General features: G+C 38.0%; 1 protein-coding gene across 12 annotated transcripts in view; it reads right to left on the reverse strand.

The window, feature by feature from the left end:
* Positions 1–220: 220 nt before the first annotated feature.
* The window catches only part of LOC113660277 (ryanodine receptor 3), a 170,686-nt gene continuing 156,602 nt past the window's right edge, over positions 221–14,304 (reverse strand). For 8 of the 12 annotated variants that reach the window (XM_047821329.1, XM_047821334.1, XM_047821326.1 and 5 more), the window contains 15 exons: positions 13,214–13,272; positions 12,840–13,044; positions 12,468–12,554; positions 11,878–12,063; positions 10,780–10,910; positions 10,517–10,559; positions 7,453–7,580; positions 7,297–7,357; positions 7,034–7,180; positions 6,811–6,945; positions 6,477–6,633; positions 5,502–5,566; positions 4,650–4,750; positions 4,144–4,195; positions 221–3,738 (listed from right to left, as the gene is read on the reverse strand). In XM_047821329.1, the coding sequence (XP_047677285.1) occupies positions 3,643–3,738; positions 4,144–4,195; positions 4,650–4,750; positions 5,502–5,566; positions 6,477–6,633; positions 6,811–6,945; positions 7,034–7,180; positions 7,297–7,357; positions 7,453–7,580; positions 10,517–10,559; positions 10,780–10,910; positions 11,878–12,063; positions 12,468–12,554; positions 12,840–13,044; positions 13,214–13,272 (1,653 nt within the window). In that variant the 3' untranslated portion in view covers positions 221–3,642. The remainder of the gene's footprint in view (positions 3,739–4,143; positions 4,196–4,649; positions 4,751–5,501; positions 5,567–6,476; positions 6,634–6,810; positions 6,946–7,033; positions 7,181–7,296; positions 7,358–7,452; positions 7,581–10,516; positions 10,560–10,779; positions 10,911–11,877; positions 12,064–12,467; positions 12,555–12,839; positions 13,045–13,213; positions 13,273–14,304) is intronic. The other 4 variants (XM_047821332.1, XM_047821331.1, XM_047821330.1 and 1 more) reach the window with 1 other exon arrangement.

The raw sequence follows: 14,304 nt of genomic DNA on the forward strand, positions 1-14,304 counted from the left end.
CAAAGATTTTATAGTGTAATTCAGATGTGCATTATGGATAGTTATTATAAAATATAATTTCTGAAAGAATGTAATACTTAAATAACAAATCTATGTGGTTTTTGTTGTAGCTGTTTCCAAATAGCATTCTAATCAACATCAAATTGTATGCCATTTAAATCAGGACCATTAGTTATGAAATATTGAAAGCAAATGAAATTAGCATTCAAAAATAAAAGACTTTATTCATCAATGTCTTTATTTGTCCTTAAAAGAAATGCACAATTCAGCAAGGCTACTACATAGAAATGGCCATACATCAGCAATCTGCCTTTTTTTTTATTAGGTTGTTCACCACAATTCTCTATTAAATTTATGTTGCTTCATGAGCATTCTGTTTCATATTATAACACTGCTTCTAGCAAGACATACACTTATTTTATACCTCTTCAAAATAAAATTTAAAAGCTGTGATACTCTGAGCATCTGTCATATGCTTATAATGGCAAAAATATAAAATAAAGAAAGAAACACATTTGCATAGCTTTAGTTGTCATGAAGATAAGGCACTTCACCAGTACTTGATAAGAGGCAATTCATTCCCTGACCAACCATTTTTTTATGCCAGGGCTGGCATGTATAAAGGTTTTTATATGACAAGTTCAAAAGAAACCTTACTGTATGTCAAAGCTGTGTGTAAACCTGTTAGAAAAGTTTGTTGAGCAACTCTTAGCAAGGAGTACCTACTTACAGGAATATATCTAAAGTACAATAGTTGCATTGTGATAAACTGCTTAACTATATCACGATTTCATACCAGTCTTGTACGTTTCTGAAAAGAATAACCCTGCAATTTAAACAGACATGTTCAAATATACTTATTAAACATAATTTAATAAGCTACAGTATCAATAACAGATTTAATGCCACTTCCAACAAAGACATCCAGTTACAGCTTCATATTTAATAGTGATGCTTTAGAGATTTAGTTTTATGACATTTAATTCTCTATTCAAACACAAAGCCTACCGGACCCAAATATGAAGCCTATAGTGGAGTTGGATGAAAGTAAGGGCAGCATAAAGAATATGATAAAAAGGATAATGATAATATCAAGATTTGATCAAGTTAATGGCATGTTAGATGCAGATCACAGAATTTAAAAATGATAAGAAGCCATAGACAAATTAAATATAATATTAAAAATATTATATCCAGGTTTAACAACTGGACTGTATTAAATTCTGCTCTGAATTCATCAGTAACTATAGACCAGTATCAATTCTCTCTTTTCTTTCAAAAATTCCTGAACGCATAGTGTATAATCATCTGTCTGTCTATCTCTGACAAAACAAACTCTAAGATTAACCAGTCTGGCATTAGAACAGCACGTTCCACAGAGACTGCTCTTTTGGATGTCTCTGAAAAACTGCATGCTGCTAGATCAGCCAAGTCGTCATCTGTCCTCGTCCCCCTCGACCTTAAGGCCTCGTCTGATACAGTCAACCACAATACTCTCTTATCCAGCTTCAGGAGTCTTGAAATTGGCAGATGTTTGGGAATGGTTTGCTTCCTACCTGCAAGGTCATTCATATCAGGTAACATGGAGGGGAGTGACTTCTGCTCCACGCAGTCTCTCCACTGGTGTGCCACAGGGTTCAGTACTGTATCCTCTCATTGTCTCCCTGTATACTCACTCTCTTGGTGAAGTTATTTCCTCACGAGTTCTCTTACCACTGCTATGCTGATGATGCTCAACTTATATTCTCTTTTTCTCCCTCAGATACCACAGCTTCTGCATGGATTTCAGCATTGTGGATGACAGCTCATCAGTTGAAATCAGTCAATTCTGGCAAAACTGAACTGCTGATCATCCAAGATGTCAGGATATCCCACAATATCCCTGCACAACAATCTGATCTCCCTTTCGGTCACAGCACGCAACTTTTGGGTAACCATGGACAATCAACTGTCCATTTCCTCCATGTTGCTCATGATACACGCTTATGTTGGTTTCTTCTCAACAACATTAGAAGGATTCGGCCATTTTTGTCAACACAGGCTGTCCAGGTACTTGTTTAGTCTCTATACTGGACTACTGCAAATCACTGCTGGCAAGTCTACCTATTAACACAGTTCGTCTTCTGCAAATGATCCAAAAATGCAGCTGTTCGAATTGTTTTCCACCTGCCTAAGGTCTAACATATCACTCCACTGCTGCAAACCCTCTACTGGCTTCCAGTAAATGCACGCATCAAATTCAAAACACTGCTGCTTGCCTACAAAGCCAAAACGTGGACCATTTCCCTCTTACACCTTGCACTGCACGATTCTCCCTTAGATCTACCAGCACATCAAACTAGCACTTTTTCCTGTTTGTTGTATGTGTATATTTAAAAAAAAAGGAACATTTTTATGTTGATGAGATCCTAAGTCTGTAACTGAGTAAACTAGTGTATTCATCAATAGAGACTTAAAAGCACTGTTGTATGTCGATCTGGATAAGGGTGTCTGCCAAATGCCGCAAATGTAATGTGAATGTAAATTATACTGTACTGTATATTGGTTTTGCACGGTTCAAGCAAAGATTTACAGGTGGATTGAAATCTGTGTGCAATTAGTCACTCCAGTAAAGCCATTGTGGATGAAGACAGTCCAAGAAAGTATAACAGCTAATGCCACTGATACTGTATATTATGTTGTCAGCATGTAAATAAATGGTGAGTAACTGGCTAAGAATGGAAGCACTTAACAAAAATGTGTCATTTTTTTCATATTTACAATCCACATGCCGTCTTACTATTGAGGTTAAATTGACAGAGCAGCCAGATGACCAAATGAATTTAATAGCTGTGCCTCAATCAGCCATTATTGCATTGTTTCTTATATTGTTGGAGATTTTGATGAATGACTTTCTAATTAAACATGACATTCTGAATTTGCAATACAGCATACATCCTATTTCAGAGTTACCACCTGTAAAGAAACACCTGGTGAGAATTTTTGCCCATTCTTGGGTTTAAGAGTAGAGTTATTAAATTTCATGATTTATTGGAACCAAATTTTTACTCTGAGAGGCTTTATACATACCTGCCCTGGGCTCATCCTATAGCTTATATAATCAAGCAGTTTAACGAAATCTGAGCACGGCTTCAAAATGCATATCTTCTATAAATACTTCATCACTCCCATTTGGCATGTGTTTATTCTGCTCCATTTGCTCCAAAAACTGAAATAGTATTCTTGTGCATATAAGAGTATAGACTCACATGTTCTGTAACCCGACAAAACCAAGTGGTTCTTAAAAGGACAAAAAAATCTTTGCGCAGAGGTTTCAGGGTCATGTGGCAAAAGGTTTGTTTTTTTGTTTCCTCTTTTTTTGCTGTCAAACAAATATGGAAAATAATACTAGGTAAAACAAGAATGTCTTTGCTAAATTGGCACTGTTGACCGAGGTAACAATTTGAACTTTAAATGCATCATGTAACATCATCTGTGGTACAAAAAAAAACAAAAACATGGCACTGGGACTCCTCCTGTGTGAAAGAGAAGTGCCATTTCTAGTGGTTGAGAATGTTAGTGGTTTAAATATAAACTGAAAAAGCAGCTGGTATCCTGCTCACAGCTCTGAGGACAGGCTGGTGGGTTGGAATCTCACTTTCTTTAGCCCAGCTGGTCCTCATACTGTTTCCTGAAACAGTCTCCAGCTGGAAAGAAATCCCAGCATCGCTCCTGATACATCTTCCACACATACGACTCCTGTAGAGGTAATAAACGGAAACTGCTTTTAATTGTACTGGTGGGGAAGAAAAATGAATAAACGTGTTTGATTGAGCAAATTAGCAGGGCCCGAGTCCAGATGAACACAAGCGGGAAACCACTGAATATACATGGTGGAAAAAATTTAGCAAGAATGACAACAAGAAAAGCAAAAAACAGAACCTCTACTGGGAACAACTAACGTATAAAAACTAAGAAAGATGAAGACATTTTATTAAGCCTGCTTCATGAAGACATTTCTCATTAAGCCTATTCTAGAACCAAGCCCAATTTATACATATTTCAAATAAAAAAACTTTCTGATACTCTAGAAGAAGTTTATATTACGGTTTAGTTTCATTGACAGAACTAGACAAGTCAGTAAAACAGAAAAGGCAACCTTACCTGCCCAGTATGCTCTGTTTCATCCTTGTTGACAAGGTACATTAGGAAAAACCTATAACGTTAGGCATAACAACGTGTTAACTGAATTGGTATAACGCTAAAACAGCAAGGTTTAATTTCAAGTGCTGACTGAAGCCAACATACACTAAGCTGGTGGTGTTACAACATGATAATCTGGTTTTAGATTTTAGCTTTAGAAAAGACAACAGGCTGTCCATCAGTAGCTTGACCATGAAATGCTTTTAACTGAACAATGCATTATAACATTATAATGTTTAATTGCTTATATAATGTCTCATTGAGGATAAAGATAAACATGAGATGTGCATGTGGTTAGCCTAGTGGTTAAGGTATTCGACTACCACTCGGAAGGTCGTGAGCTCAAATACCAAGTCCACCGAGCTGCCACTGCTGGGCCCCTGAGCAAGGCCCTTAACCCTCAATTGCTCAGCTGTATAATAATGAGATAGAAATGTAAGTCGCTCATATAAGAGTGTGCTACTTACAGGTAGTTTGCCAAGTTGTGCTCTTGTAATGTGTGTGTCTCAAAGCCATGTGGAGTCGTGTCAAAGTATTCATTCCCAATGCCACAGATGAAGCATTTAGTCTGAAACACACAAATATCAACCCTCATATTTTAAAGGGCCAGTACTATTAGATTTTTTTTCTTTTTCTTTGCTGTTTGATAGAACAACCAACTTGATAGAAAATCTACAACGTGAGGTTTCTTTTGTGACAAAATCTCTCCAATTTACAACCACAGACTTTACCTATGCTATTTGGGATGGAAATTGAAATGTCAACTCAATATAATTACCCATGGCTGAATTAAAAGAAAAAAAAAACAACACCTAGTTTGTTCGTTTTTCAGATCATTGCGTACATTGACGTTTTTAAGAACATTTACTACTTTTCTTGCAAACTGCAATTGATGGTAAGGTTGTAGCCAAGACCACTAGACAAGATCCTGTCGAGTATTAAGTTGGTTGATTGTAAAACAAGATCAAGTTCAAATGTCCATGTCCAAGTCTTTCATATTTCTGTTCTGCATTCACTCACATCTTAATTCATGTGTTTCTGATGAAATTCAATTATTCACTGTTCAGTTTTATCCTCTTGCTGCCTTGATGACTTAACGCGAGTTTGCCACAAGGGAATATTTGCTCATCCAGTAGAACAGAAATAAAGAACAGTGAGAGTCTCTTCAGTGGCTGGGTTAGCTACTACTTTGAACACTATAGCCATTATAGCCATTGTGAATACTCAATTATTTATTATTTTGCATATTTTCCTTGTTTTGTAGCTTGTACTTCTTTATAAGCATGCAAAGCAATGCTGTTCTGCTGTTGTACTCTTACCTCCATGTCCTCTTTGACTTGCTCCTGCTGGTCTCGCAGTTCTCCGAAGGCATCGATAATCAAACCTGTAGCCACACACGTAAGGCTTAATCGGAGCACATTTATTTAATAACATTTATTAGATATTAGACTATATGATATATCTATCGATGTGCACTGTGTTATCCTTACAGACCTCAGCATGTACTGAATAATTTATAGTAACAGAAAGTTCTCTGCATGAGGAATTAAACGATTAAGGTCACAATAGCAACACATGTACATAAAAACACATGTACATAAATAAATGTGTTAAAACAAAAACTATTACAGTTTTAAAGCATGTGTATACATTCGTATACATAAATTATATCTTAAGTTCATTCAGGAGAAGTCTCCATGCACTTTATTCAGCTTTTTTTTGGAATAAATCTAGAACCAAAGTATTTAAAATATTTTTAGTGGAATATAAAGTGATAGAAATTTTTGTTTGCCTACGAGTAGCTAAGGTTTATGAAATCCGGTGTTTCAGCCATGATGTTAAATGACTTAAAATATAAACAGTAAATACAAGTTGTACATAAAAACGTGTTAATTTTTAAGAATCTTTATGTCTTTCTCCTCACGTCACACACTCCTCAGCATGCTTCTAATCCCCCTCTCAGCATGTGTCCTTCTGAGCCCTCCCAGATCCTGACACACAGTCAGAGTGACTTTAACCCACTGAGACAAAGCCAGTGTCAACCTGTCTGCTGAAGCTGCTTGAGTTGCGTACATACTTTAAATGTATTTTAATCCTATCTTATTTTAAAAAATTAATTTTACAATTAATGTCTATTTGTGTATTCTAAAATTAGTAATAGATATAATAGCTCCCTAATACCGTTACTAGTATCATTGTGAGAGTATTTCTGTACATTGTCCTGAATGTGGTGTTGTTTTTGTGTTACATATTAAAACTACTTATTTGCCTTTGCCCACTGAATCATACTGTACCTTGAATAATGGCCAGAAGGATGACAATGACAAAGAAGAAAAAGGTGATATCAAAGAGGATGCGGTAAAGCTCATAGGGGTCACCTGCTGGATCCTCAATTTCATCTCCTATTCCCCCACCAGCACGCACACCCACGTACATGTGGAACAAATAGCACTGATAAAGAAATAGAAAATAAATTAGTAATAAGAGCTTATCTTTGTACTGTATTTGCTGTATTGTCTTGCATGATGTTTTTAAGATTTAATAAAATGGTGACTATCTAGAGAAAATATCAAATGAGAAATTATAAGAAGCAAAAAAGACAAAAAAAAACAAGTGTATGAAACATACAGTCATCATATCATCACACTTCATGTCTGGTTCGTCTTCGTTCTCGCTCTTGTTGTAGAATTTACGGAAGAAGTTAAAGGCCACAACAGTGTATAGATACACAACTACAGCCAGCAGACCCACAGTCAGCACCAGCTAGAAGAATGGAAGAAGACAAAATGTAAATATAGGATAAATTGTAAACAATACCAACAAACTGAGCTGAACATTCGTGCACTGCAACCTGTTTGCCGTTGTGGGTGACAGAAGAAAGGATAGTCCTCAAAGTCTTGAAACCCATAGCAATGTCTAGCAGGTGAGCAGCAAAAAAGAAATTGTTGTAATGGCCTAGGATGGACATCGTGGTATACCACACCAGGTACAGAAAAGACTGCAAAAGAAGAGAAAAAAGGAACTAATAAATCTGCCCGTGCCATGGTATCGGCGTGCACGTGGACTCCTGTGAGTTACAAACAAATCAGACTAAACCGTTGCCAGAGAACTTACATTGTCTGTAAACACTACACCCATTTTCCAGATGTGATATTTTGTATCAATGAAGTTTAACCTGAGAGAAGAGAAAGTACTTTAATTATAAAACAACGACTACACTTTAAATTGCAGTCATTTTAAATCAGAATGATCTTAAACCTTCAGTCTCACCAGAACACCAGTGAAGCTTCTTTAGCAATAGTTTCCTCAGTAGGGTTGAAGTCCAGAGCGCTTTTGTCGAGACCGAGCAACTCAGCAATCCGCTCTGCTCCATACAAGTCCCCATATTTATTTATTACCTACAGATAAATTAGCCATAAAATACAAACACATACATTATTACAGAATAAACTATGGTGGCCAAGAAGTGCAAAACACATTAACAAATCAGAAAACAAATTAACAAATCCGAAAACACAACGACAAGTCAGACAACCCGGAAGAGGTAGGTATTGTTTTTGAATGGAAACTTACCGATCATTGGACAAGACACCTGTCACTCAAGATATACAGGTATGGAATCGTATGTGTAATGTGTAAAGTTCTCCATTTAAATATAAGAAAATAACTAAATTAATCCACAGTAACCCACAGTAAGGACAATACATTTTGTACACTTTTACACACATTCCAACTTTTCCCTGCGGCAGACTGTTGTACTGCCTGTATACCTTGAGTGACAGGTGTCTTGTCCAATGATCGGTACATGTTCCAATCACAAACTATACCAACCTCTTCCGGGTTGTCTGAATTGTCGTTGTGTTTTCGGATTTGTTAATGTGTTTCGTGCAACGATTCAGACAACCCGGAAAAGGTAGGTATAGTTTGTGAATGGAAACTTACCGATCGTTGGACAAGAGACCTGTCATTCAAGATATGCAGGAGAATGAAAGGTGTCTCATCCGATGATCGGTAAGTTTCCATTCGCAATCTATACCTACCTCTTCCGGATTGTCTGACTTGTCGTTGTGTTTTTGGATTTGTTAATGTGTTTTGCACTTCTCGGCCACCGTAAGAAACAGCCGGGTCTCATGTATCAAGGCTTGCTACCGTTTACCATGGCCACATTTACTCTAAAGCAGGGGTGTCAAACTCAAATTCACAGTGGGCCAAAATATAAAACGGAGATAAAGTCACGGGCCAAACTGAATATTTATTGAAAAATTAACTGCAACTGTATATGTAATGTTCAACCTTTTTCAAATGGAAACAAATTTTAGTTTTGCTTAAATACAGGATTTGGAACAACCAGAGCTTGAAAACAACACATAAGAAAATACATTTGAAATAAAAGACACATCAGTGGTGTTCATTTCACAAACTTTGACCATACACTTTTTGACAAACTCTCCCTCATTAAAGGGCAGATTCTGCCGTCTCTGCTGCCACAATAAAGCTTTACAGCCTTTACAGCAGCTTCACATTTTGATTTAGATTTCATTAACATAGTCTGCCAGGAAACCAGACTTTTTTCATCTCCTCCGCCTTCTGGAGCTTCTGCTTTACGTCCAGGTCTTTATACTTCTCATGATGTTTCCTTTCATAGTGTCTTCTATGAGACACCATCAGACATCAGTAACTACAGACCGATATCACTTCTCTCACTGTCTGTCTATCTCTCACAGAACAACCTCCAAGACCCAAACCAGTCTGGCTTTAAAGCAGCTCACTCTACAGAGACAGCCCTTTTGGATGTCTCTGAGAAACTACATGCTGCTAGATCAGCCAAACTGTCATCCGTCCTTATCCTCCTTGACCTTTCAGCAGCGTTTGATACGGTCAACCACAAGACTCTCTTATCCACCTTGAGTCTTGGGATTTGCAGATCAGCTTGGGAATGGTTTACTTCCTACCTGGAAGGATGCTCATATCAGGTAACATGGAGGGGAGTGACATCTGCTCCATGCAGACTCTCCACTGGTGTCCCACAGGGCTCAGTACTTGGTCCTCTTCTTTTCTCCCTGTATACTCACTCTCTTGGTGAAGTTATTTCATCACATGGGTTCTCTTACCACTGATATGCTGATGATACACAACTTATCTTCTCTTTCCCACCCTCAGATGCCACAGCTTCTGACCGGATCTCAGCATGTCTGTCAGAAATATCATCATGGATGGCTGCTCATCAGTTAAAGCTCAATCCTAGCAAAACTGAACTGCTGTTCATCCCAGGTGATTCATCTCCAGGTCATGATCTTGCTATATCCTTGCACAACAATCTGATCTCCCCTTCAGCCACAGCTCGCAACCTTGGGGTAATCATGGACAATCAACTGTCCTTTTCCTCTCATGTTGCTAACGTGACTCGCTCATGTCGGTTTCTTCTCTACAACATTAGAAGGATTACGGCCATTTTTGTCCACACAGGCTGCTCAGGTACTTGTTCAGTCTCTTGTCATTTCTAGACTGGATTACTGCACCGCATTGCTGGCAGGTCTACCTATGAACGTGTGATGATATGATGACTATGATCCTCTGCAAATGATCCAAAATGCAGCTGCCCGGCTTGTTTTCAACCTGCCAAAGTTCTCGCATACCACCCCACTGCTGCAATCCCCCCACTGGCTTCCGGTAGCTGCACGCATCCGATTCAAAACACTGATGCTGGCCTACAAAGCCAAAAATGGACCAGCTCCCTCTTACCTCAAAGCCCTCATCATTCCTCGCACTGTACCCCGTAACCTCCGATCTACCAGCACTGCTCGACTGGTTCCACCATCTCTCAGGGTAAGAGGCAAGGGCATCTGCCAAATGCTGTAAATGTAATGTAAATGTCTTCTTATGTTATATTCTTTCGTTACAGACACATTAGCTTCGTTAGCACACAAGACAAACAGGTCTGTCCTTTATATTCGTACATTACATTCGTCCATCTTTCGTTTGGCCGTTTTTGTGGAGGGTGGAACTTGCCCGATGTGACTGTAACCTGGTTGTTAACGACTGTCAACAGAGAATGAGGGGCGCTTGCTGTTCGTGACTACGCGTCAATACAGTGGCAAGGCATTCTGGAATTTGTCGTATTAGCGAGCATGCGGCTAGCCAGCTGTAATGCACATTTGATATGATCTCGCGGGCCAAATATAATTAAACCGCGGGGCCAAATTTGGCCCGTGGGCCAGAGTTTGACACCCCTGCTCTAAAGTATAAGGCTAAATAAAAGGTTAGAAAGTTTAAGCTCTATTGAAACTATTGACTATTTTGTCTACAAAACAAGTCATGGAGAAATTCTACTTGCCTTCCGTTTGACAAACTTATCCCAGTAATTATTAGGAAAAGATCTGTACAACACAATGAAAAGGAAAGGCATTTACGATTCATAAAATAGGTACTTACATTCATGTGTTCGATTAGAATTTATATTAATAATAGGGATTTGATCCAAGTAAGCTATAAAGATGTTTATGGATCACATGAGTAGATAAGATGAAGATTTTCAAATAAGCATTAAAATTTAATTATAAATTAACAACAGTGAAGCGGTGGTCCATTTTTACTTACGGTGTGTTAATAACAAGTCTGTCCCATTGCCCTTTAATATCATCATCAGAAGGTTGTTCAGTGATATAAAGACCATCAAATTCAAGTTTCCTGGCAATTTCCTTCTCTCGCTTAAAAACAACCAAAGGCACCTGTTTAGGAGAAAGAAAAGTTCATTGACTTGTCATGCTTATTTTTGATCAAGTATACTTTAGATCAATTGAGAAATGATGCTTTTGACTGATTTCTGATTTGACTTGAAAAACAGGAAATTCATACAGGAAAGTAAGAAGAAATGAGAGTGTTGCACAAAATGAACACAATAGTGAGAACTATTGAAACACAATGGTGAAATCTAATTTAGTTGTTACTGCTACCTACAACTAGGAATTACTAAATGCATGTTTTTATTGCTCTTGCTTGCAGTTGAAGTTAAAGAGGTTCAAACCTATAACTACAATTGCACATACGTACAGATGGATGAGAAATTAAAGCAAAAATCGGGGGTCTTGCTGGCATGCTTTGGTTCCGTTTCTATCTGCAGTCACAGCATATCATCTTCATGCTATATCTTAAGATGAAACATTTCTATTCTGACAGAAAACGACCTCATCATTATCTGATGACAGATCACAGGCGTTACTGAATGGTTTGATGAGGACAGTGGAATAAAAACTTAAATAATAATAATAAAAAATAATAATAATAATAATAATTATTATGGGACATATTAAGGCACATTTGTCTCATGCCTCGCACCTCTAAGTTGTGGGTTTAATTGCTTTCTGCACCATGTGTGTGGAGTGCATGTTTAACCTAAGGGATTCTCTTTGGTTACTCTGATTTCCTCCCCAGTCCATAGACATGCATTGTAGGCTGACTGACAACTCTGTAGTAATTACAAATGTATGAGTGTGTGTGCGATTGTGCCCTGTGATAAACTGGCATCTTTTCTATTCTGTACCCTGCCTTGTGCCCTGAGTCTCCTGGGATAGGCTCCAGGTTTCCTGGAGTGATGTAAATAATGAATCATGGACTATTCTTCTTCTTATTATTAATGTTTTAGTTTTTTTAGTTTGTCCCCGTGACATGTGCATGACAGTGGATATTTGCATGTACCTTCAGATAGTAATACCCCACCACACAGAGAAAGGAGATGATAGTGTGTAGTACAGCTAGAAAGCGGAGTGTAGGTGCCATGTAACCAGTGTTCTCCTGCAGGATAAAATACTCAATGGCACTTTCATCCTCGTCTTCATTTCTCCCTGTCCACGAGTCCACCTCCTCCGACTCCTCACCAGTTACCTACGTGTATATACGTGTATACACATAAAGAACCATTTCTATATTAACATAATAAAACAATGTAGTAACAAACGAAAAGGCGGGTCATAGGAGTACATTTAGAGTAAATATCTGAAGTACAGTATTAAAGTAAACCATTTGAGTTTGTATGTTACATGACTGTAAAAGTGAGTATTAGTGATAATGAGCAGTATCATGAATGTCGTATCAGAAGATAATAAAACTGATACTGTATCACAGCTGGAGTTGTCCTTCACAAAGCTACACAAATAATTAAAACTGATAAAAATGTTACTGTATTGTAAAATGTTAGTGTTGAACAATGTTTAAAACACATCTGTTAAACAAATAAAGTAATGCAAATATTCATCACATATGAATATGAAGAAAAGAAAATGAGGAACCTTATAGAATAGAAGGATGAAGTTGATGGCAAATGCCACAAACAGAGCCAGGAATCGCAGGTTGTAGAAGTTTCGAGCCAGGTAATTCTGTAAAAAAACAATATTTGTGTTAAATTGTAGTCTCTTAAAGAAAAGAGCAAGTTTATATATATTGTACGGTTCATAAAACAGGACCATTTTTACCAAAACACAAAAGGAACTTTGCAAGTAAGTTATTAATACAACATACCTGTACCTACTGTACTGTACCTATGTGTCTTTTTCTATGACTTCGATCGAATGAATTATTACACATTCACGAGGGTAAGACCGTGGTGATCTGGTAAGGTATTAATCATAAAAAGTTAATGAAATAATAATAATATCCCTTACTAGAATCTTGGTTTGGTAGATTTCCAGACCAGCAAAAAAGCTGGCCATAATGACTTCTGGCTGTTCTTTCTTCCTCCCGCACCTCCTCTTGGACGGCTTCCTTTCTTCCTCTGACGACGGTTCCATGAGCAACTCCTTAGACTTGACTTGGTCATTCTTCTCCCCTTCCTCTGTACTATTGAAGCGGACAAACACATAGACTTTACTAAAAAAAAAAAAAAAAAAAATATTAAGTATTAAGAGCATTAGTAAGTGATAGGATAAACACAACGTCATTGCAATTGGTAGTGTTACCTTATTAGAAAGCCAAAAAATGTTAATAATATTTTTTTGGTACATTCACCAAACATTTATAACATTTATTTTCAACTTACTCTGCTTTTTCTGATTCTGCATTCAATTCATTCTCATCTGACTGCTTACTCGCAGCTTCCTGCACACAGAGAGAAAGTAGTGATTTATGTTTTTCTGCAAAATATGCATATACACTCCCCTCCAAAAGTATTGGAACAGCGATGCTACTTCTTTGCTAGGAGATGATATTTGCAGTTTCTGATATTTACATCTAGACGTGTTTACAGCTTGTTTGAAGCCGCACATTTCTCAAGTGATCAAAATACTGTTGTATGTGACTGCCAGGTGGTTCTTGTTGTAAAGGTTGAGAAGGTTGTTGTTCAGAAGTTTTCTACCGCTTATCTGAACTTCTTGGGTCACGGGGAGCCTGTGCCTATCTCAGGCATCATCGGGCATCAAGGCAGGATACACCCTGGACGGAGTGCCAACCCATCACAGGGCACACACACACACTCATTCACTCACACACACACACTACGGACAATTTTCCAGAGATGCCAATCAACCTACCATGCATGTCTTTGGACCGGGGGAGGAAACGGGAGTACCCAGAGGAAACCCCCGAGGCACGGGGAGAACATGCAAACTCCACACACAAGGCGGAGGCGGGAATCGAACCCGCAACCCTGGAAGTGTGAGGCGAACGTGCTAACCACTAAGCCACCTTGCCCCCGGTCTGATTATTTAAACATAATATTAAATGAATTAATATTAAAATGAATTCTACAGAACTCTACAGAAACATTCTGTCCTCCAACCTGTGTATCCAAGATGGAACTTCAACTAGCAGGAGGAAAATGCCCCAAAACACAATTCCACCATTAAAAGGACTTCATCAGAAAGACTGCTAAGTCACCAGACCTAAACCCGGTTGAACATACATTGCTGAATTAAAAACCCTGTAACACAAACAATGTCTGAAAGAAGCTTCAGTACAAGGCTGGAAAAGCAACACAAACACAACCACCTAAAAATCGGGTGGTCACTCAACAAAGTCAGCATGTTTAACACACCTAGATGTAACTATCAGAGAATAATGTGGAAATTGTGAGAAATGTTGTCTCTTTTTTTTGACTGAACAACAAAAAAAACCTTCAAAAAACATTTAACA

The sequence above is a fragment of the Tachysurus fulvidraco genome, chromosome 12, assembly GCF_022655615.1.
Source record: "Tachysurus fulvidraco isolate hzauxx_2018 chromosome 12, HZAU_PFXX_2.0, whole genome shotgun sequence".
Lineage (NCBI taxonomy): Eukaryota > Metazoa > Chordata > Actinopteri > Siluriformes > Bagridae > Tachysurus > Tachysurus fulvidraco.